Genomic DNA, 24,365 nt, shown 5'->3' with positions numbered 1-24,365 from the left:
CTAACCAAGAATAATCTGTTTAAAATGGTTTTTCTGAATAAAGACATTCAGTGGCTTTTCAGTTAAAATTCAAAAGACCTCGAGAACATTATTCAGCCACAACGATAGAGGATCTAGTCAACTAGAATTCAGATTCTAGGATGTAACTTCAAGAAATCCTTAAACTTGCACATGACCTATGTACCTTGCTAATGTTTTAGAAGTAGAGGGAATTTTGTCCCCGAATAACTGATGACTAAGAGAATATTAAGTACACAAATAAGTTCTAAGAAATTGACTAAAGTATAGATTTTATGTATTAGAAACAGAAGGAAGAAAGAAATGGATATTAGAAATAGATGGCAAGAGGTTATAATAAAAAGTCTCAGAGAAGGGACAAGAGTTTCACTCAAAGCATAGCTCACATTCACCACTCTCAGGGAACACTGCTATGCTACGAATCCCAGGGAGAAAGGCCATTACCTCAAGGTATCATACAGGGACCACGAAAAACAGAAAAAGTACTTCATGCTAAAACCACACCATGAAACCATTCTAAACAAGAGCCATGATAATTTCAATAGTGACAGACATTACTTGTCATTAAGTAGTAATCAAAAAGACAAATCCCAGTTACGTCATCTACTCATACACTTTGTATATTCAAAAGTTTCAAACGCTTTTAACCTGAGATATCTCAGAAATAGAAATTGCAAAAACAACAATACTCACAGCCCCCCATAAAGGATTTTTTTCCAACAACATCCAGCAGTGCCTTTTACTCTTCTGATTAATCATACTTAATTCCTGCTTGTGGAAGAATTATTTGGATCTGTGATTTATGGGTAAAACCTACAGGTCTGTATTTAGACACCAGACGTGCACACATCTTCTGTCTGACATGGTGAAGAACTAACTAATGGGAAGTGCAGAGCTAGGTTTCATAACTCTTCTAGCACTGATGCAGCCTCAAAGATCTACGCAAGTATAGCATTTCAAAATTCCATGAAGGTATTTCAAAATGCAGTGAGATAGTTCTGTGGTACCAGGGTGGAATGGGAAGGATGAGGCCAATGGCATGTGATTTTACTGGGCTACAGCGTTTAGATTTATAACAAACAATCCTTTAAGAATAGGTTTTAAAGGGTCTTAGGATTTTTTTCACGTTCATCAGAAAGTCATAAGAAATGTTGAACAGCGAAACACAGTGAAAACAGTGTTTATGCTCTCCGTTTCCTGAGCAAAAGGGCCTTTACTTCCTTCCTAGGTTACCTAACAATGCCAAATAACTTCATAAAAACATCAGGATTTTAAAGGAGGAGAGGTACCAATGAGCAAATTTCTCATCCTTGCCATGTGTATCAGAGACTATTACTGATTGAAGCCAATGCTTTGGCTAATAAATCATAGACTTCTCAAAACACTTCATGGTTTATTATCATGTGGATTCAGCATATACATAATAATCCAAATGCTAATTTCCCTTTTATGTGATATTTAGATATTGTCAGAATCAAACTCTAATACTGAGACTCAGTTCACTTTTGCTATGTCACTTCTTCAAATTACTAGGTCTCTGAAAGAACGACAAATTGCAAATAGTGTATTACCTTAAAGAATTTGACAATACGTGAGGAAATTTTGATGGACAGAAATAGCATTTAACGTAGCTTATGAACCAACAAGTGGAAGTATGAAGGAAACTACCTGGAGAAACTCACTAAAATCATGAAGTCCTAGAAATTTAGAAATCCTCCCATTGTATGGGTGAGAAAACTGAGGCCATGGGTGTCAAGGTAGATATAGCCATACTGATATATTAGGAAGACAAGGTATATACATTCCAGATCTTTTTTTTTTTTAATTTTATTTATTGCGGGGGGGGGCGGAGACAGAGAGAGAGAGAGAGAGAGAGTGAGCATGGGGTGGGAGGTGCAGAGTGAGAAGCAGGCTCTCCGCTAAGCAGAGAGCCCAATGCGGTGCTTGACCCCAGGGCTTGATCCCAGGACCCTGGGATCAGGACCCACGTCGAAGGCAGACACCCAACCTACTGAGCCACCCAAGTGCCCCTCCAGATCTTCTGACAGATTTTTTCCAGTATAATTTCCATAGCATTATATTTCTAAATTAGTTCTTACACATGTTGTTATCCACTAGAATCCTTTCAAGGAGTGGTGATTTTTAAGAGCTAGTAACCCCCATGCAACAATCTCTTGCTATCGATGAATGTTATTACCAACTCTGAAAGTTGAGCTCTATGAAGTGAAAGGTATAGTAAAAGAGACAAGACATGTTCTGGTAGTGTGGATACCAACTAGCTGAGGGCTTCACCAACCCAAGCCACCATCCCCACCCAGATCAGCCACGGGCTGGCGTGTCCTCTGCAGTGTCCGGGTACGTTTTATACAGGAAGTGCTGGTGCATGTACTCAGGCTTCAGTGATGAAGTCAAATGAGGATGTCAGCATTTTTGGTTCCCTTCACACTGACCACATGCCAGTAAACTATTGGCTAAAACTGCAACTGTCCTCCTCCGCGACTGTGTCCCAGGGCCAGAAGGATCCTAATGAGTACGTGGGCTTCAGTTCTTAACCTCTTTTTCACTGTTTTAGCAGTGTGGTAAGCAAGGAAAAAGAAAATTCATATAAAATATTTCCTGATAATTTGACCCTGTATATTGTAGATTTTTATATGTCTTTATAAATAACTAAGCCTCTTCATCACTGTTCATTAAGACGCCATGTGGCCAAAGTTGTAGAAACAGGTTGCAAAAATTACACTGAAATAACATTTCTCTCGTAAATGTGTGGGCTTTTTTTTTTTTTCTCCAAGTTTGCTGCTTATATTTTGGTCTACTAGATTTTATAAGAACAGATATTTCTGCCTTGGCTTCAAATCAAGTGATTTGATTAGTTTAGTCATACTATATACATGAATTACATTTGAGAATGGCTTTAGAAACCGTATTAACCAGGGGCGCCTGGGTGGCACAGTCGTTGAGCGTCTGCCTTTGGCTCAGGGCATGATCCCGGCGTTATGGGATCGAGCCCCACATCAGACTTCTCCGCTAGGAGCCTGCTTCTTCCTCTCCCACTCCCCCTGCTTGTGTTCCCTCTCTCGCTGGCTGTCTCTATCTCTGTCAAATAAATAAATAAAATCTTTAAAAAAAAATGTTTAAAAAAAAAAAAAGAAACCATATTAACCAATCTGTTACAAAGCTAAAATTAGTACCCTACCTCTGAAAACATTACCTAAATATTTATCTAAAAATAAATCTTTAGAAAAGGAAAACAACAAAGCTATTTATCTGTTCCTAACGCCATCATTCTGTTCCATGTCTTGATAAAATTAACTACAGCTGTATACTTACGTGTCCTTCTCATGACAACCCTGACAAACAAAGGTCATTATAGCCCCGTTTTACAGACGGTGAAAGTGAGAACTCACGTGAGGCAGCTTTCTCAGAGACGAAGTGGCAGGGCTGTGACTCAAAGCCTACACTGTTGAACTTCAAAACCTGGTCTCTAAAATCCAAAATGTCTGCTTAGTCTCCCAAAGCTTTCTCAAAGTTATTAACCTTGGATACTTTCACTCTGAGTTTTCTTGTATTTAACCCCAAACTCAAAACCTGAAACGGTTTATACCTGGTAAACTTCTGCTTTCTACTCCATGTGATCTTTTCATAACCAAATTCCTCAAAACTTTGTATTTAATCTACTTGTAAGCCAACAGTTTGACAAATAATCCTCCTTTTGTATAACTCACCCCTTAGTCCACCCAAGCAATAGTTAGTTTTAGCTTAGTTTGCTCATTGGTTATGAGAATGAGAAGAGTACATTTGTCAGTTTCTCAAGGCCACTTTGAGCCAGAAATATAATTCTGGTCTAAGGTCTGGTTGCTAAACCACGCTTCCTCTGCAATAGTAAGCTACTATTGGTAGGCTAGTCATGAAGAAACAAAAAAATAACAAGAAGTATGGGATATTTAAAATACTTTTGCTGATCTCTTTCTCCTAACTTGTTCCTCTCCTCTATTTTGCCCATTTCCTATATATTCTGTATTGTGATTATGGAAAGAAACTACAACTGCTTTGGCAGATAAGGAAAACACTTTATTCCTATTTCAAATATGAAGCAAAGTTTCATTTCCTTTTCTTATTAAAATATGGGATATAGCCTCAAAAAGTACGATGCTTTCAAAAAGTGTCCTGTTAAATCCATTTCTACTATTTAAATTTTATTGGCACAGACCATTATCTTTTGATTTATAAATTTAAGACAGTTCACTAAGAAATGTGTTGGTACCCATGTATATGGCAATCCGCACCGTCAACTGAATTTCTGCAATGATGGAAATGTTCTGTATTTGTGTAATATTAAGGTAGTCACACGAGCACTTGAAACATGGCTTGTGCGACCAGGGAGCTAAAATTAATTTTATTTTAATTAATTTAAATTTTAAAAACAACCAGCGGGTAATGGACAGCATAGCTCTCAGGTCTGGGTGTCTTTTTAAATTTTTATTTTGAATTAATTATAGACTCACAGGAAATTGCAAAAATAGTACAGAGAGGTCCAGTTTCCCCTAATGATTACATCATATTATATAACCATAGTACAATCTCAAAACCAGGAAACTGACACTGGCATAATGTGTGTGTTTAGTTCTGTGCCACTTTATCACTTGTATAGACCTGTGTAAGCACAATCACAATCACGATACTGAAGGATTCCAGCATCACTAAGAGCTCCCTCATGCTACCCATTTCTAGTCATCAACACCTTTCTCTTCTTCCTAACCCCTGGCAGCCATTACTCTGTTCTGTTTCTATGATGTTGTCATTTACAGAACACTGTGTAAGTGGAATCACACAGTATGTGACTGTGACTCTGAGATTGGCTTTTTCCACTCAGTGTAATGCTCTCGAGGCCCTTTCAAGTGCTTGCATGTATCAACAGTCTGTTCCTTTTCTGTTGCTGAGTAGAATTTCATGGTGGTGGTACCACCGTGAGTTCAGCCATTCACATGTTAACGAACATCAAATTGTTAACAGTGTTTGACAACTACAAATAAAACTGCTATGAGCATTCTGTACAGGCTTAGTGTGGATCTAAGTTTTCATTTCTCTGGAATGAATGCTCGGAAGTACGACTGCCAGATTGTATGGTGAGTGTCCACACGTGCTTACTGCCATTTGTTACCTGTATGCCTTCATGGTGTTTGCCCACTTTCTAATTAGGTTGTTAGGGTCTTTCTTTCTTTCTCTCTTTAACTCTTTCTCTCCCCCTCTCACTTTTTTTTTTTCCATTCAGTTTTGAGAGTTCTTTATATATTCTAAATAGAGTTCTTTGTCAAATATAGGGTTTTCAATTTTTTTTCCAGTCTACAGCTTGTCTTTTTGCCCTTTTAACAGTCACACAGCCAAAAGATTTAAACTTTGATGAAGTCCCATTTATCATTTTTTTTTCTTTTATGATTTTCATGCTTTTGGTGTCATGGCTAAGAACTTTTTGGTAAGCTCTAGGTCTAAAAGATTTTCTCCTAGGTTTTCTTTAAAAAGTTTTACAGTTTTATCTTTTACATTTAAATTGATGACCTATTTTGAGTTAATTTGTGTATAGTCTAAGGTTTAGGTGGAAGTTCATTTGGGGGGGGTCCATAGATATCCAACTGCTCTAACACCATTTGTTAAAAAGATTTGCTGTATTTGCACCTTTGTCAAGAATCAGTTGGCTCCACTTGTGCGGGGCTAATTCTGGGTTCTCAGTTCTGTGGCACTGGCCTATTTGTCTATCCCTCTGGCAATACCATCACCTTGGTTGCCATAGCTATATCATGTCTTAAAATTAGAGTGATTTTCCCAACATTATGCTTCTTTTTCAAAAATGTTTTTTTAGCTGTTTTGGTTACTTTGCCTTTCCACATAAATTTTAGAATAATCTTATCTATACCTACAAAAAATCTGGCTAGAATTTTAACAGGAACGTTGTGAAACCCATACATCAATTTGGGAGAACGGTCATCGTCACTGTATTGAGAGTACACAGTATCTCTCTCCATTTATTTAGATTTTTATTTCTTTCATCAGCACTTTGTAGTTTTCATGAGTATATCTTTTAAGAGCAGCCCAATGACCTAGAAATAGCTTATAAATGCCACCAAAATAAAAAGCAATAGTCTAAACAGGTTTTGGAAGTCAAAGTGATCTGGGCTAACTAAAGTTAAAAATAAAGAATCACACAAACACAAGTATATTCATTTGGGGCAAACAAGCAGATTTTGCTGAAAGACTGGCTTCCCAACATTTACAAAGAAATAAAAGAGCACTACAGTTAATTCTGCAATTAAAACAGCACACAGAACACATTGGAAGTTTAAAGGATGGAGTACATACCTTCCCATTATAGGTAGCACTTCTTCCCTTTTTTGATTTTATTTTTTTCTATGTATCAAAGATGTGCGTTACATGTGAAATAACAGTGCAAGACGGGGGCTCTAAATTACATATTTGCAAAGGTCCGTTCCAAGTCCTATAGTATTTTATTAATTTTATTTTTGAAAAGTGATAGAAAATAATGCTTTTTGAATGCTGCTGCTTAGATATCTACAGAGGGCGGGTCAAGTGGAAAAAATTCTGTTGGATAGTAAATGTATGTAACTATTTGGACAATCTATGAAAGCTGCAGGGAAAAGTGAGATACAAGAAAATTTTGAAGAGATTAAAATTATTTAGCCCAGAAATGAGAATTCTGTGAAAATACCTGTAAGGCAATTCGGAAGTTATGTACCTACCCAAGGGAAATGAACAACTAAAAATATACACAAGAATACATTCTTAATAACTGGAGTTCAAAATAGTGACAACACAGTATGTTGCACAAACCCTGAAATAAGTAAGGTCCTATTCACGATGAGTATAACTGTGAAGTACAGCTGTGAAGGTAGGAGAGCACCAAGATGATTCAGAGACCATCAACATTCTGCAAGCAAAAAACCATGCCCAGGTTTCAAAGCTGACTGAGAAAGAAGAATCTGAAGACTGGAGACTAAGAAACAACAGTGACTATTTCCTACCTACCTCTGTGTCTCCTAGAATGCTCTATCAGTTCACACACAATAATTGCTTGATGGGCTGATGAGTACCTAGGATATCCCAAAGCAAATGGAATTATCACTGGTGGAGAAACAGAGGAAGACAATTCTGAAAACCAAGAGCTTGGGCATCATTTTCTAAACTGTTGGTCGTGATTATCATGCCAGGGAAGTTGGACAGCTAGAAGGATTCTTCTACAGACTCAAATACATGTATCATGGTCATCTTGTCCACACTATCCATAATCTCACTCCAGAATGGGTTACTGCATCAGACTGGACAAGGTGTGAGGAGAACAAAGAAGAAAAAAACAAACAGAAGAACCAAGGAGAGGGGGGGAAAAAAGAGGAAGTGCATTATTAGTCAGCTTGACAACCACTTAGATGTAGGAGAGTAAAAACTAGTAAGGGAAAGTAAGGGAAACTAGTGCTGCCCCAAACATTTTTACAAATGCTCAAATTAAAGAAAAAAATATTCAAGTTATTTTATGTTTAACAACAGCAGTACTATCACGATAACGTATAACCAAAACCAAAAGCATTCAAATGTTCGATTCCAAGCTAAAAATAGGAACTAAAGGTCAAAGATCTAACACCAGATTCTTTTAATTTTAAAGCTACAAGCTGTATTTAAACTCTCGAATCACTATTGTAATAAAGCACTGTTTTATTATTTTTTTAAAATAGAGGTCCAGTTTGCATAGAGAAAAATCTACTAACATAATTGCTTGACAAATTCGGGAGGCCATTTACTAGCCTATATGAGCAAACCTAATACATGATTCGGGTGAATAAACAAAATCAGAGGCCTCTTCTGCCAGCTGTTTTGTCCTCTTACCAATCGAAACAGCTGCGCACAAAAGTTCCAAATGGTAGAAAATCTTGGGACTCTTTCATGCCATTAGTCACTTCTGCCTTTACCACAATCATTTCTACAATGCACCCAGAATCTGCCTTTCATTGTTCCCAATTCCCGAACAGCATTTAGTCCCCATTATAAGAAGGAAAGTCTGTAGAAGGGGGTTATTTCTCTACCTTTGGTAATATATAAGGCAATCTTTACTAAAAATAACCAGTTCCGTTTTCAGACCATTAAAATCATTAAATGATTAAAATCATGAATGCATTCAGACATCCCTGTCACATTCAAATGTGGACAACAAAGGTGCTTAAGACTATATTCTGTTAATGAGGAATTTAAATTTAATTCTACCAAAAAAAAGTGACTTTTGTTTACCAGTGAAATGCAACATTTAAAATTTCCACAACAGATACTGAGAGGCTCTTTATATGTAAATGTTTCTTTTAACCTCCTTCCAGAGCTTGAACCTTTCTCCAACTAATAAACAATTACTAGTCATCAACTTATAACTTATGCCAAGTGCCTTTTCAGTACTACAAAAAACAAAACCAAAACCAAAAACCCCAAAAACAAAACCCAAAAATATCTCTAACAGATTACAGTGGGTTAATGACAGCCACAAATTCTTTGCCACTATTCCCACACCAAGAGGTGGGGTCTATTTCTCCTCCTCCTTGAATGACTATCCAACAGAAAACAGCAGAAATGACATTGCACCAGTTCTGAGCTAAATCTTTAAGAAGCCTGGCAATTTGTTTCCTTTTTGGAGTCCAGCTGCCATGTTATGAAAACATCCAAATAGCTACACGCATGAGAAAGGCCTACATGGAAGAGAAAGAAGGCCCAGCTGATGACTCCAGCTCTCCAGCTAAAATCACAGTGGACAGCCCCAAGCTGCCAGACCTGCAAGTGAGCTACCTGGAAAGAAATCTTACAGCCCTAATCAAGCCATCCCAGCAGACAGCACACACACCAGAAATGAGCCATCCTTACCAAACCCTGGCCAGATCCCAAAGTTGTGAGCAAGAAAATTGTTTGTTAAGATTTATTTATTTGACAGAGAGATCATAAGCAGGCAGAGAGAGGGGGGGAAGCAGGCTCCCTGCTGAGCACAGAGCCGGACGTGGGGCTTGATGCCAGGACCCTGGGATCATGACCTGAGCCAAAACCAGACGCTTAACCGACTGAACCACCCAGGCGCCCAGAAAATAGTTGATGTCTTAAGCCACTAAATTTGGGGATGATTTGTTAGGTAGCAATAGACAACCAAAACAAAGGCATTTGGAACCAGAAGAGGGGCTGGAACAAAAACCTAAAATATATACAGGCTTTGGGTCCGGGTGGTGGGCAGAAGTTATAAGAATCTCGAGGAGACAGTTAATAAAAATCTGAAAAAGTAAAGAAATGTGACCGGTGGCTGAAGAAAGGGAACCTACATCACGTGCAGGCAGAATACTTGGCAAACCCAAAGCGTGCAGTAACATGGAAATGGAAAGGGCACCTAATGAACTCACAGATCTAAGGATAATTTCAGGAAGAAGGCTGAAAGTACCAAATGGTTCGTGTTAGCCACCTATGATACAATATGGGAGTAGTGAAATGAACTAAAAAAGGGGACAGTTTGGTTCCTTTTCGAGTAGAATTTAGAGGAAATAAAAAGGAGCCGGACTTGTCGGCTTCAAAAATAAAGCCATTCCTCATTTCAGCATCTTAGCAAAAAAGCAAGCTCAAAGTAAGACATGGCTCAAGGCAAATATCACATCCTGTAGTGGCAGTAAAATGTGGCCTCAAAACCTTTGTTGAGCCCTCAAAGATTTTAGGTGGTTGGTTCCTCACAGACTATGTTAGACCAGTAGTTCTAAAACTCCGTGTGCACCAAACTCAGCTGGGGTTGAGGGGGATGGTGTTAAAACCCAGACTGCTTCGTCTGTTTGATTCAGTTTGATTCAGCAGGTCTGTATGGGGTCTGACCTGAGTTCCCAGGTGACGCTAGCGCTGCTGGTACAGAGACCATACTGCAAATCACAGTGCTAGACCAAAGGCTTTGCAGGATTTTAAGTGTATCTTAAGAACCATCTCCACTAGACAGTAGAGTTTTTAAGAATTTTTTTTAAAGATTGTATTTATTTATTTGAGAGAGAGAGAGAGAGCGTACAAATGGGGGAGAGGGGGAGGGGCAGAGAGAGAGAAAAGCAGACTCCCCTCTGAGCAGCACCCAGGACCCCCAGATAATGAACTGAACCAAAGGCAGGCACTTAAACCAATTGAGCCACGCAGGTGCCCTGAGCTCGTAAGAATCTTAATGGTATTTTCACACAATGCCCTGACTTAAAGGCACTTCAAGGTAGAGCCCTGTCTCAAAGAGATTTGTGGGAATGGTTTTAATCCAATGTTGTGAACCCTAAAGAAATCCATGGGAATACTCATAAAAACTCTAAAAACATATCAATGGAAAGACCATCAATCTGAACTAAAAAAACAAAGTTCAAAAAGAAAAATACTAGGGCCCTTATTCAGACAGGAAGAGGCTACAAACATAAGTCATTTCTTATGGAAAAGTAAGATTCAGAGGACACAAGTAAGAGGCTAGAGAGTAGAGACAAGAGCCACGAAGACCCACCCAGATTATAAACTAGTCCCAGGGAGTTTGGGTGGCTCAGTCAGTTGAGCATCCGACTCTTGATTTCAGCTCAGGTAATAATCTTGGGGTTGTGAGACTGAACCCTGCATCAGGCATTGTGCTGGGTGTGGAGCCTGCTTGGGATTCTCTCTCTCCCTCTGCTCCTCCCCACCCCCCTAAAAAAACCCAAAAAACAAAAGCAAAAAAACTAGTCCCTGAACAAGTAACTATTGACATTTACCCAGCTGGATTTTAGACTGTTGTGGACCAGGGATTACTAGGTGTCTCCTACTTCTCCCTTACATTTTTTAAAAAAATGAGTTCTATTGTGCTATAAGTCACATACCATACAATTTACCCGGTTTGCAACTCAGAGGTTTTCAGTATATTCACAGATACAATCAGATAGCTTTAAAACATTTCCATCACCTCAAAAACAAACCTATACCCTTAGTTATCATCCCCATACTCCTATGCCACTAAGAAGCTGCTAAACTACTTTGTAGATTTACCTATTAAGGACATTTCATACAAACAGAGTCATACGATATGTGCTCTCTGTGACTAGCTTCTTGTGCCTAGCATATTTTCAAGGCTTATCCATGTTGCGGTATATATTAGTACTTCATTCCACTGCACAGATATACTAGATTTTATGTTTCTATTTATCAGTTGATAGATACTTGAGTTGGTTCCACCTTTTGGCTATTGTAATGTTGCTATGTTGTATTCATGTACAAGTTTTGGGTGGGCATATTTTTTCCTTTGTCTTACGTATACACTTAAGAAAGGTATTGCCAGGTCAAATGGTAACTCTATGTTTAACCTTTTATGGAACTGTTTCCAAAGTGATGGCACCGTTTTACATTCCCACCAGCAGTATATCAGTGTTGTGACTTCTCCACAGCCTCTGATACCTTTTTGAAGGAGGCTGTCTATTGCAATTTTCCTGTCCCTGCCTTGCCATTGTATGTTGGGTGGGGGGAGGACAGCAAATAATTTGTGCCTTTAGTTCACAGGTATTTGGTTTGAGATTAGCCATACCCAAAGGGCCTCATCTGCACCTGGACCTGATTAAACGAGCTCCTGGACTCAAGCTAACATAGCAACGGAGTGAGGCTTGTGGGGCTCTTGTGTGTGGGCGAGTGGAGTCTGCATGTGTGAGCGGCCAGCGAGCACACTGTGCTAAGTGGTCATTCTGGTGATCACCTCCAATGAACCACACTTGTGGGTATTCACGTCCTTGTATAGTCCCTTCCCACAGGGACGCTGGGCCAGGCCTATTACTGCCTAAACCCTTTGAATATGGCAGGAATGATGCAGTGCCAGTTCTGGGCCTAGCCCTTTACTGGCTGGGCAACATCTACCTCTTCATTTTGGAACCCAGACACCACAACGGTACCTAAGCAGCCACTGAGTCCCAGCTCCCAAGCAAGCCTCAGAGGACCACAGCCATCCCAGCATCCAGCTGACACCACATAGAACAGAACCTCCTGGTCAAATCACTGAATCAGGAGATAAGTTGCTGTTTTAGACTATCAGGTTTTGGGGTGGTTTATTACATGGCCATAAATAACCCAGACAGGTTGCTTTTAGTGGTATCAGTGGTATCAGAAGCTTCGCTTCTCTCTAGTCACACTAGGCTCCTTAATTGTGAAGAACTGCAATGTGCGGTAAACTTCTGTTCCCTCTAAAAATTTAACTTATTGTACCCAGGATCAATTCAACAATCATTTGAGCAAAAGGAATATACCTTCTAGGTCTCAGAAGACTTTTCATGGAGTCTGTGTTAGAGTCCAAGTCACTAAGAGTGACAAAAACTTGAAAGTTTCCATTTTCGGTAGAAAGCAATGAGCAGCTACACAAGGCATGACAGAGGCCCGGCTGGGGATGGGAATCTCAGCATTAGCGGACGTCTCTTGGTGCCCAGGGAGGCACACCAGGAGCACAGACAAACCTGAGGAAAGGCCCTGCGTATCAGACGCATTCACCACGGGAATTCAGAAGAGAGGCAGGGGACACACAGATACCAAGCAGTCTGTGGTGACAGCCAGGGAATCCTCCAGACACAGGGTTAAGATAGCAGGGCTTCTGAAGCCCGTTGTTATGGCAACGGGCGAAGACTTTTTTTTTTTTTTTAAACGTTGGTAACACCAGTAAGAATTTCTCAACTCTGCTTTCTCTAATGCTGACACAGCTGCTGTCCTTCTGCTTAGCTCCTCTAGATTTAAAAGGGTGGCTGCCCCAGTCACCCCTGTCTTTCAGCTTATCTTAGGAATAGTCCTGATGGCATGCAAGGATCTCGGAGGCTTTCTGCATCTCGAGAATACAGACAATATAAATCCCTCATAATACAGAATTATTCTAACTTTCACAGGCTAATGCTTAGAAAAGGTCCAGACACATAGTCAACTCTCAATATATCACACTATCAAAATATTTCATGTGGTAACTTCATTCAATTGTAAGTGCATCTGCCCTAAAAACAATGATCTTCAAGGAAAAAAAAATAACTGTATCGACTCACAAGTCTATTAATAGAGAACAGGTTTAAACAAACTATAGTACAGTGAAATACTATGCTAACTTGAATAATAAAAGGAAGAGGACTTTGAAAAATTCGATGTGGAAAATTTCCAAAACATATCAATGAAAAACCAAGTTGAAAGAACGTATAATCCCATTTTTAAAATAAGTCTATACTGCTTATATATGCACAGAGAAAAATCTGGTAGAAACCACCAGACTAACTAGACACCACAATTTGGGTGAGAATTTCACTTTCTACAGAATATATTACTATAATATTTGGTTTTTTAATAGTAAGCACATGACTCTTATCATCAGAAAAACATGAATAGAAAGGCACACAGAGCCTTCTTAAAAACCAGCACTCTTTTACCTGAATCTATTCACGTGGTCTTCAGCATTCACTCCTCTTTAGCACTCAGAGTGGCTCATGTCTGTTTTTAGAACAGTATCAGGAGCTGCTCTATGACCTATTTCCTGTATAGGGCAGCTATTTTTAATTAATGAACATTTCGTTGTAAGAGTTCACTGGAAAATAAAACCACCACCATTTCTGCAAGTCAAACGAAAGAAAGGCTTACTCTCTAGAGTAAAATGGAAGATTTCAATTATAAAAACATACTCTAAAAGGTATTAGATGGTACATAATATTGAGTATTAAGCACTTCATTTCCATTGTGATACTAAGATTCATCTCATTTAAAAATTTCTCAAGGGAATCTAAAACTTTTATTTATTTCATTTCTCCTAAGGAAAAAAAAAAATAATACAGCATTCTTCATTTCACCGGCACTCAAATGTGAGCTGTAGAGAACATCAGAAGTGAGAGAAAAAAGAGAATGAATACAGAAAGAGACTAAAGCTCTCCAAACATTTACTGAGCAAGTAGGTGCAAAGCACTGTTCTACACTAACGAGAAGAATTAAAACTGTGGTTGCTCTATCTGTAAGTGTGTTAGCAGCAAAATCACCCCTTCCTCATCATGAGATTCTCCCAAGGTTTATGAAACAACATCGCCCAGAAGACAGCTGCTATGTAAACAAGGTGTTTTTCTCTATGCAGTTCTTCAACCCGTGGCCTCGCAGCACCACTAAGGAGTCCTCTCAGGGAGCCAGCAGCAGGGCCAGCAGGTAAGAATGACGTAGCAGAACCAGAGTTCCAAAGGCCCCACCGAGCCACTCCTCCCCAGAATGAAGACGGGATTTTCCTGCAGATCTAAGAGAAGGTTTTACGATGCAGGCCCCGACACACACACTGTGTATGGTGATGTGCAGTCCGGTCACAAAAACAAGGGTTTATTGTTCTCCTGCCAAACTGTACTCCTCGTGACAGGTGGCGATACACCCATTTACACTTAACTCTACCCACACCCTCTCCACTCACCACTTCCTTAAATTCCTTGCATTTGTAAACTAGGACACAATTTTTTAAAAAGATTTTATTTATTTATCTGACAACCAGAGACAGAGAGCTCACAAGCAGGGGGAACAGCAGAGGGACAGGGAGAAGCAGGATCCCCGTTAAGCAGAGAGCCTGACATGGGGCTCAATCCCAGGGCCCTGGGATCATGACCTGAGCCAAAGGTAGATGCTTAACCGACTGAACCACCCAGGCACCCCTGTCACACAATTTTAAAAGTACCTTCCTACCTGTTAATTTAATTCAAACAGGTTATAGAATTTCTACCTAATACACTGAACAAAAAGTGCTGGCATTTAAGAGATGTTCTGAGGATGAGGTGGTAAGGGCCCTAATGTCCTATGAAGGCCTTGCCTATCGCACACTCCACAGACGGGAGAGTGTTTTTGGATAAGATTAACATCTAAATCAGTGAATTCTGAGTAAACAGATTGCCCTCCATAGGTAGGCCTCATCCAATCAGCTGACAGCCGGATAGAAAAACAACAACAAAAAACTCAGCCTTCCCAAGAGAGAAGTTTCCAGCAGACTGTCTTCAGACGTCATCTACATCACTGCTTCTCCCGGGTCTTAAGTCTGCTGATTTGGACTTGCCAGACTCCATAAACACATGAGCCAATTCCTTATGATACATGTGCACACATACACATGCCCACACACCCCACTGGTTTTGTTTCTCTGGAAAATCCTAAATACGGGGATCCCCTTTGGGACATCATAGCCTGGCTACCGGCAGTTTAATATCTAGATAGGAAGAGTCATTCCATGAGGGGAAAATGGCTTCTCCTGACCAGAACATGCCTAACCCTTCTTCCAATCCTGGTGCTCTCCAGCAAATCGTGCTGTTTAGGAATACACGAACATGCCTGGAATATGGATACAGCTAGGCATACCTTATTACCCCTTGCTTACTAGATTCCTAAGAAGAGAAAGAGTCCTGAAGGCAGCTTATACTCTGCTCAAAGCTTCAAAACACAAATATAAAAAAATCACATAATTAGATAAATTGGCCTCAGCAATGACCTGCTGAGGCCACGTGGAAATGAAAGGAAAACGGGAAGTAGAGACAACAGACACGGGTAGAAAGTACACTGATCTTGGTTTTGGAACACCACACACATTTTTCTCCATTACAAATGACTGAATTATTCATGCTTGCCTCAAAATACCTCAGTATTACCAAATATCAACCTAAATAGTTACGGAACTTCTCTACCCAGTTCTCACTCCCTCCACCAACATTTGCCTGCTTAAGCAAATGACCCACTGTAAACATACCACCTGTGGTTATGCTTCACTCTAACTTCCCCCACTACCGTCAGCCTTCTCTCGTCTTGCTGCTATCTAATGTGGCCTGCCCCCACTGAGCAGCGGCACCCACAGGGCACCCCTGTACATCCATTCTCTGACCACTGAAACCGCTACTTCTCCTCTCTCCTTACGGATCCTCCCAACTCATCTTCCCATGAAAGTGGTACCTGCAGCCTTCCCTGACAGTTTCCATGTTGGAAGAAAAGTAACCAACATTTTTAAGTATTTCTTGCATCTAAACTTCTTAAACCTATACTTTCTAGCACTTTCTACTGTCTTTACCTCCTCATCGCCTCTCGTTTCCGTAGTCTATCCTGCTCTAGGACCACTATACCACTCTAGTTTTTAATCCTGATCACAAATTGAAGTTGTAGGCAGAATAGATATTATACACAATTTAGAGATGAGGACAAAAAGGTAAAAAAGAGATGAAATGACTTGTACAAGTTCAGACTCTAAATTAATAAAACTCCAAATTAGGACCCATTTTTCTATTAACTTAGTTTAATTTCTTTTACACAAGGAGGCTATATAACACTTACCCAAAGCATTAGATCTCAAGTCAGATTATACCTGCCCTACCACTTATTACAATATAACTCTCAATTAAATTTATGAAGCTATTAGTTTATTAGCCTTGGTTTCCTCATGTGTTAAAACCAGAATAGTATTGACCTTCACTTGGGTTTTGAGGAGATTTCATAAGATAAAATGGGTAAAACCTCTGACACAGCCTGACACATAGGAAACTACTAATAAACTTTATCCATTCTTATTGTTTTATAACTGAATCAGCCTTTCAAGGGTTATGATATATATGCCCTACTCACACTTATCCTTTTTCTTAGATCTTTTATAGAATCATGAATTTCAGCTAAAGGAGACCAAGCACATTTAAAAACCACTGATAAACCCAGTGTTTATTTACATAACATGCTTTATTGGGTCACATGCATGTAAGTGCTTAGCAAAAGCTTTAAAAGAAAGTTGGGGTGGGGGCACCTGGGTGGCTCAGTTGGTTAAGTGTCTGACTCTTGATCCCAGCTCAAGTCTTGATCTCAGGGTTGTGAGTTCATAGCCTTATGCTGGGCTCCACACCAGGCATGGAACCTACTTAAAAAAAAAAAAGCTGGGACAGAAAGGAAAAATCACAACTCCAATAACATTTCTACCTGTTGAGTTGGCTGCTTATTGGCTATGTGGAATAGTAGTGCAGAACTTGATTTTTCTGTCATGGGGTCACTTTATAGGACATTGACCAAACACAGTCTTGATACGGCTACATTCTAAACTTAAATGGAAGTACATTGCAGGGTGCTCTTCCTCTGCCATTTTAGACCTTGGGCCTTTACCCAAAACATTCAATTACTCTGCCCACATGGCTTAGTGCTTCTCCAAAGAACTCGGCAGGTGGTCAGAAGATCCGAGTTCTCATTTAAATTCTCACATAACCTTTCCAGACCTCAATATTGCCAACGATGATACTACTGGCCCCCTTACTGTACAGGTTTTTCAGCACAAAAACAGTCAAGACAAACCATAAAACACAGGCACAGGCTTTCCAGTTTGCTGCACAGAGGGAAATAATCGCCTGTGGGGCCAGTATCAATGTTCCTCCCAGTGAAGGCATCTTAAATATCTGAAGTACAAAGTCTTCAAGTACAACGTAAGAATGGGTTACTTGCCTTTAAACAATGATAGATGAGGGATACTTTCTTGTGCTATGTTAACTTGTCTCCCAAAGAATTAGCATTTTAATTTGTATTTAATCCACAAAATACTTTTGACACTGACATTTCCAATTTCATATTATAGGTTTTGGTATCAAGATTTTTAGTAATAAGGCAGACCCGGGTTGACGCTTTACCAGCATCTCCTCTACTAGTTATGAGACTTCGAGGAAGCTAACTAACCTTGTAGATCCCTGGGTTTTGTTCGGTTTTTGGTACTGGTAGTCACATTGAACAAAGAAGACAATTTCATATTTTCTCTCACGGGATTATGAGGAGCAAATGAGGCCACACCCACCACGTTATGAACCAGGGAGCACCAGTCAACACCGCTGCCTACTCCATCAGCGGCTGACGTGCACTCTGTTTCCGTCACACCTGAATTTCCAAAGCTTTCTCAAGTGGATTTGCTAGGTGACGGGAGTTAACACAAGCCTGCTGATTCAAGAACTGCAAGAAATACGTTTAAAACCTACCCACAGAAGAAATACAGGGTGAGTAAAAGTTTTAGCAAGACTGTTAGCTGTGATTCACAGTACCTATATTGCATTTTCTTTCTGTTCTCACTGCCTTGAATCATAGCTCTGGAACGAGTACGNNTAGGGAGAGCTGATAAAAATGACAAAGCCCCATTTGAAGCTCCAAGGTCTACGACCCAAACTTGCATGTTTCAAGCTCCTCTTCTGTAGGAGTGCTGACAATACCGACTCCATCTTGGGCCTCCATCTTGTTCATGTTTGCTCAATTACCTCTCTTGGGGCTACTTGTCCTGGGTTCCTTGGAGATTAATATACATACCTTAGAGATGTCTGCCAAGACTGGGAAGGATTGTTTTGGTCTCCCAAGAATCTGTTAGAAATAACAGTCTTCCTTCTTTCCTGAAGCACAGGTGGTGCCACAAGATCTAATTAAAGGGTAGCTGTCAACTGGGTGCATTCGAGCCCTTTGAGGTGGATGTGAACCCTTGGGACTCACTACAGTGCCCTTCCGCGTGTCCCGTCGCTCTATAAAATCTGTGGACTAGGGTCTGGACTTTGTGAGAACAGCTGTGCAGCTGCCATAGGTCTTCCTCAGCCCGATCCCCCCCGTCAGTCAGTGACCCTGAATAAGACTCCGTGTAAACTTCTATGGAGCGGCTTTCTTCATTTTCTGGTCTCAAAGTGTCTTCTCAGTTTGGGGGACACTTTACTGTCCCTTCCCCACCTTCTAAAAACATTCTCATTTTTAATCTGGCCCTGGATATTGCCAATCCGCCAAAAAAGAATGTTTTCTTACCATCTTTTTCTCTAAGGCATAAGATTTTTCAAACAGTGGTCTCATTCTATTAGCGGGTCTGACAGAAAATGCAGTTCTGTACGCACACAGAAAGGATAAGTTTTATTCCAGATGCACACATGCGTGTACACCATAGTGTTATACTGGGTTGTGGTTCATAAGTTTGAAAACCACTATTCAAAAGCACAGTTCCTGACTGCTCTCCTTTGGAAACTAAGTAACTGATGGTAACACTATGTTTTAAAAGGTCATTGCTATCACAAAAGACAGTTTAAAAGGCCAGACTGTTAAGAAGAAACTTCTCCCTCCTACTTTAGCATGTTGGTCCAACTGATCACTAATAGGTCCAAATAACTGATATATCTTCAAGTCAAGAGACAGATATGAAAAGAAACATTAGGGAGAGGGCAGGTACAGAGGAAAAAACATTCATTAATTCCAGGTATGGTGTTAGATTACGCACAAGGCACATACTTAGACTTCCCCCTTACATCCTCCCAATCCTGTAAGTATCATGAGGCGGTAGCTACACTTCATAGTTCCGCATTTTAGGTGGTCCTAATGAAGGTCATTCTCGTATAGTCGCAGGACTGACAAGTTTGGTCATGACCACCCATGGACCAGCAGTGCCTGGTTCGGGCAGGATAGGGCCTACCTTCAGGATTATGGATAACCAGAAGGTACAATTTAGAACATCCTCCTGTCTCTAGCTTTTTCTGTGAATAGACAGCACTTATAACAATAGCTTACTTGGCACAGAACTGGAACTCGGTGAGCAGGAACAGCCAGTGACTTGCTGTACGATCTTGGGAAAGTTGACTTCTCCACGGACCTCTATTTGGGTATCTACAAAGTAAGTATAACAGTGTCTTAACTCCCTGATCACAGAACTTTGCAAGTTTTTGACAGCTAAGATTTTATGATTTGTGCCTTTAAGAGGACACAGTCTAAGTCATAAATGCCATCACCAGAAACTTTATCAGAATTAAAATAAGGACAGAATTAAAATAAGTAGCAGAGACATAAACTTCAGGGCACAAATTCTTTCCCTTGAGACATCCTGACTGGCTGCGCGGCCCTCTCCCACCCTCGCAGGTAGGGCTGACCTGGCTTCCTAACCTTACAGGTCTGTCTAGGACTCTTGCCTGTCCTGCCACCTAGTGGCACCAAGGATTCACATGACCAGAGCAAAAGACTCCTTGTGTTCAAGAGCCCTTCCCTCAGCCAATCAAGTTTTTTCCTCAGTCCCCTGCTGACACCAAGCCTTTCCCCTTGGCCCCTAGCCTTCGGAGCTCACAAAGCCTGTCTTCATTAGGACAAACGTCACTTCCAGAGGAGCCATCAATTGAGAAGCCACTGTATTTGCTACCATTTGTTTAAATGGTAAAACATACAGATGGGATTTGAGAGACTTAAAGACCCATACAAGTAGAAAATGATCTCTACTCAGAAATTATCCATCTGTTAGATTCAAGTGCTGTGCTACACAACTCTGGGTTCCCGAAGGGTCATTCACAAGCTAGCCTATATGAATGGCACCGCACAGACCATTCACATATGACCAAGGGCCCTCATGAGACTCACCACTACTAAATACATCAAAGCTTGCTAACCAAAACTTAGCACAACTCCCTCTTACTTCTCTCTTTGCATCAGGAGCCACCTGGCCTATATGCAAAGCTAAGCTCCAGAAACACACACTTATTAAAAAAAAAAAAAATCTTCAAACCAACCCTTCCTTAATAGCCCTTATTATTACGGGGTCAAATGGCCTCTAGCTCTCTACAGCTCTTGTCAGCTCCCACTTACACTCAAAACAGAAAAACTCTCTGTGGGGGGTGGGCAAGTAGGTGAAGGGGATTAGGAGGTACCAACTTCCAGTTATAAAATAAGTCATGGGGATGAAAAGTACAGCACAGGAAATATAGTCAACAATATTGTAATAATGTTGTATGGTGACAGATGGTAACTACAATTACGGCGAGCATGGAGTAATATACAGAGTTGTCGAATCACTACGTCATATACCTGAAACTAATATAACATTGTGTGCCAACTGTACTTCAGTAACAGGAGTTAAAAAGAAAAGTCTCTGTCTATGGACTATGAGAAACAAACTGAGGGCCTCAGAGGGGAGGGGGGTGGGGGAATGGGATAGGCTGGTGATGGGTAGTAAGGAGGGCACGTATTGCATGGTGCACTGGGTGTTATACACAACTAATGAATCATTGAGCCTTACATCGGAAACCGGGGAAGTACTGTATGGTGACTAACATAATATAACAAAAAATCATTAAAAAAAAAAAAAAAGAAAAGAAAAGAAAAGTCTCTGTGAATCGTCCCCTCACGCTGAGCCCAAAAGGGATAAAGCAGCATAAGGCTATGTAGCACATTTCCTTTCTTTTAATCAAGTTGCCCCTTCCCCCAAAAGGGGGAAACAGCAGCTAATTCCCTTGGTGTCTTTTTTTTTTTTTAATTGTTTCAGTGAAAGGTAGAAAAGTTCAGAAAAAGAGAAAGGAGAATCTACATTTATTAAGAACCTACCATGTGACAGACACCACGCTAAGACTTTTTCTATATAGGTTATCTTTCTCAAGAAAAATTAATGCAATGGGACCATAGTCAGAAATCAATCCCACTTTGTCAGTTACTGGGGGTACAACCTTGAAAACACATTTAAATTCTCTGAAGCCTAGTCTCCTCCCATGTAAAATGGAAATAACACATTCCGTAATGGGTACTACACAGCTACGCGGCCGTGCGGGTGTGTTGGTTATATTCTCTCCCTTATCGCGGCCCTGGTTACACTTTCTTGAAACAATGGGAGGCATGGGGCGGGGGGCGGGGGCAGAGCAGCTTAGCTAAGGATCTAAGTAGAGTCCCAAACATTTCTGCACTTACAAACTGCCTCCAGCTTTTAAAAAATACTTGCAAACCTATCTAGATGAAAATTAAGTTTCATTTGAAATACAAGCATACAGTGGCGTCCTCATAAATGAAAAAGAAATATGCAGAAAAAGAAGTAATGCATTATCATATTTGACAATTATCAAAAAAGGCAAACCATGGAGTAAGCTGTGAAGGCATTTAAAGCCTTTATGGAGAATGGAAAAATAATTTTTCTACCAACTTTCCTAGGACAGATATGCAGTGTTTACTTGTTATTAACCACCTGACATTATGCAGAAACCAAACCAAATCCATAACAAAAAGGTCATAGTTAAAACCTTTAGGGGCGCCTAAAGGTGGGTGGCACAGCGGTTGAGCGTCTGCCTTCGGCTCAGGGCGTGATCCTGGCGTTGTGGGATCGAGCCCCACATCAGGCTCCTCTGCTGGGAGCCTGCTTCTTCCTCTCCCACTCCCCCTGCTTGTGTTCCCTCTCTCGCTGGCTGTCTCTATCTCTGTCGAATAAATAAATAAAAATCTTTAAAAAAAAAACAAACCTTTAAAAAGACAAAGATAATAATAGTCACAGGGCAGAGGGCATAAACTGGGAACAAGCAGATACTCCCATTTAAAAAATACACAACATTCTTGAAATTCCCCCAGGAAGGCTTCTGTTTGCTTTACAGCATCTCTCAGGGTTCTGTGCAAATATGTGGACTCAAATTCCACTTCTGCTAGTTGTATAAATTCACAGTAAATAAATAAAGTACCTGGCAAAAAGACACCAAAAGAACTGGAGAAACAGATGAATCAAGGAAAATATTACTACTAAACTCATCAAATAAAAGCCTCTTAAGCTCTGAGGCATTTTTCTTCACCTTGTTAGCTGCTAAGACTGAAGAAATCACTTGAAAACTTTTATTACAAGCCTGGAGATATATAAGGAGCCATGAAAACCTTCATCTAACAAGGGCTTAATTATCAGTAAATTGTATATTTACACCAGTTTTAGTTGCTTGAATAGTGCTTATGTTTTTTCCCCCATATGTGCCTGGCACATATGACTTTCCAAAGGAAAAATATTTTTTTCGTAACCGGGTATTCTATTATCATACAGAAACTTAGAAAAATCCATGTTAACTTCAAACATGGTGAATAAATGTTGGACCCTCAGACACAGGAACAACAGACATCATATATGGATTAGATGTTTCAAGTAGGGTTCCTATTAATACAACTTCATTAAAAATTCACTAGTAATCTACTGGAAAAAAATGGGTTACTTGTATTCTTTATCTCAGTTAATAGCATTTTAAAATCCCTAGGTATTCGAAGCAATATGTAGAAAGCCCATGAATTTTTAAGAGACCTGGGCTGAAATACTCAATCTGTAATACAGTAATTGTGATCTCGGGCAAGGTATTTCATTTCTCTGAACCTCAGTTTTGCTGTCTATAAAATGACAGTATCTGTTTCAGAGGAGTAACGTTAACTTATCACCGAAAATATACAAAGGACACCATAAGGTCTACAGTACCTAGTAAGAATCTAAGTAGATCCTCAGATCACCGACCCTCCTTTGCTTTAGTTTTTCAGCATCTTTCTCTAAACCAATCCTCTCCAGTTTTTTTTCATACAACCTATTAAAACTTCTGACTCTGCACCCCAGGAGATGAGCATTTATAAATTATACATGGACGACTATACTAAGATATTATAAAACACACAAAAATAGAACTTTTAATAAGAGGATATAAAGGGAAAATGAAAAGCAGTTTTAAATATTGGCTTCGTAGTATTACTTAATATCTCAAAGCATGATAAAGCTAAGCCAAAGTTCATATTTCACACAAGATGTACATCCAGACTTCAGAGAATCTTTGTGATGATTCTGATTTTAGTTTTTTGGCACGCTCTTGTCCTATCAGGTTAAACAGTCATTGTTTTTGCATCATAATGTGACTCAGAGCTACTAGAAGTGTAAGTGCTATTTACTTATTGTTCACTTGCATTTTATTGTTAGTCTTATCTTCAAATTGTGGTTTCCTTAAGAGTATTTTTGCACTCATGTATCATTTTGTAAGAGTTTAAAGCTAGCCAATATATTGTGTAAATCCACTGAACCAAGTACATACGAACTGTAACATTTAGCAAAATACTAAGAGCAAAGACAAAAAAGCCCTGCCATCCCCTCTGAGTCACAGAGTTGCCTTTCTCCTTTCAGGAAGCCTTACCTAACACATGGGTTGTGACAATGTAACATTCAGACAAGGAAGTCACCATCAATAGATGTAATAACTGAGACGATTTTTCAACATACATAAAAAATGCTGGTAAGGATTTTTTAAAAATAAACAAAAGTTCGAAAATTTTCTACCAATACCTGCACTGTCTTACATACCTCCAAGTATACACACGTACCCTACACCCTACTTGACCTTCAACTTTTAATACAGCTCCTCCATGTTCTACATGGCTTAAAACAGTTACCTTTCTAAATTATAAGTCTGATTATGTTACCCACTCCCTTCTCAGATATCCTCATGGCACTACAACTCCTTACAGGGTAAAATCCAAACCCTTTAGCCTTGCATAAAAAGCCTATGATATGGGTAAGGATATTATCTATATTCAGCTTTATCTCTTACCAACGCCCACACTAA

At 39.9% G+C, this 24,365-nt stretch overlaps 1 protein-coding gene across 2 annotated transcripts in view; it reads right to left on the bottom strand.

Moving 5' to 3' along the window:
* FGD4 (FYVE, RhoGEF and PH domain containing 4) overlaps positions 1-24,365 on the bottom strand; it is a 199,591-nt gene that overhangs the window by 131,884 nt on the left and 43,342 nt on the right. The window contains exon 2 of one of the 2 annotated variants that reach the window (XM_008683468.2): positions 19,567-19,662. In XM_008683468.2, coding sequence (XP_008681690.1) covers positions 19,567-19,662 — 96 coding nt within the window. Of the gene's footprint in view, positions 1-711; positions 900-19,566; positions 19,663-24,365 lie in introns of those variants that run through there. The other variant, XM_040642321.1, reaches the window with a different exon arrangement.

This window comes from Ursus maritimus, unplaced genomic scaffold (genome assembly GCF_017311325.1).
Source record: "Ursus maritimus isolate PB19 unplaced genomic scaffold, ASM1731132v1 scaffold_26, whole genome shotgun sequence".
NCBI classification, from domain to species: Eukaryota; Metazoa; Chordata; class Mammalia; order Carnivora; family Ursidae; genus Ursus; species Ursus maritimus.
This window is presented reverse-complemented; position numbering and strand designations above follow the sequence as displayed.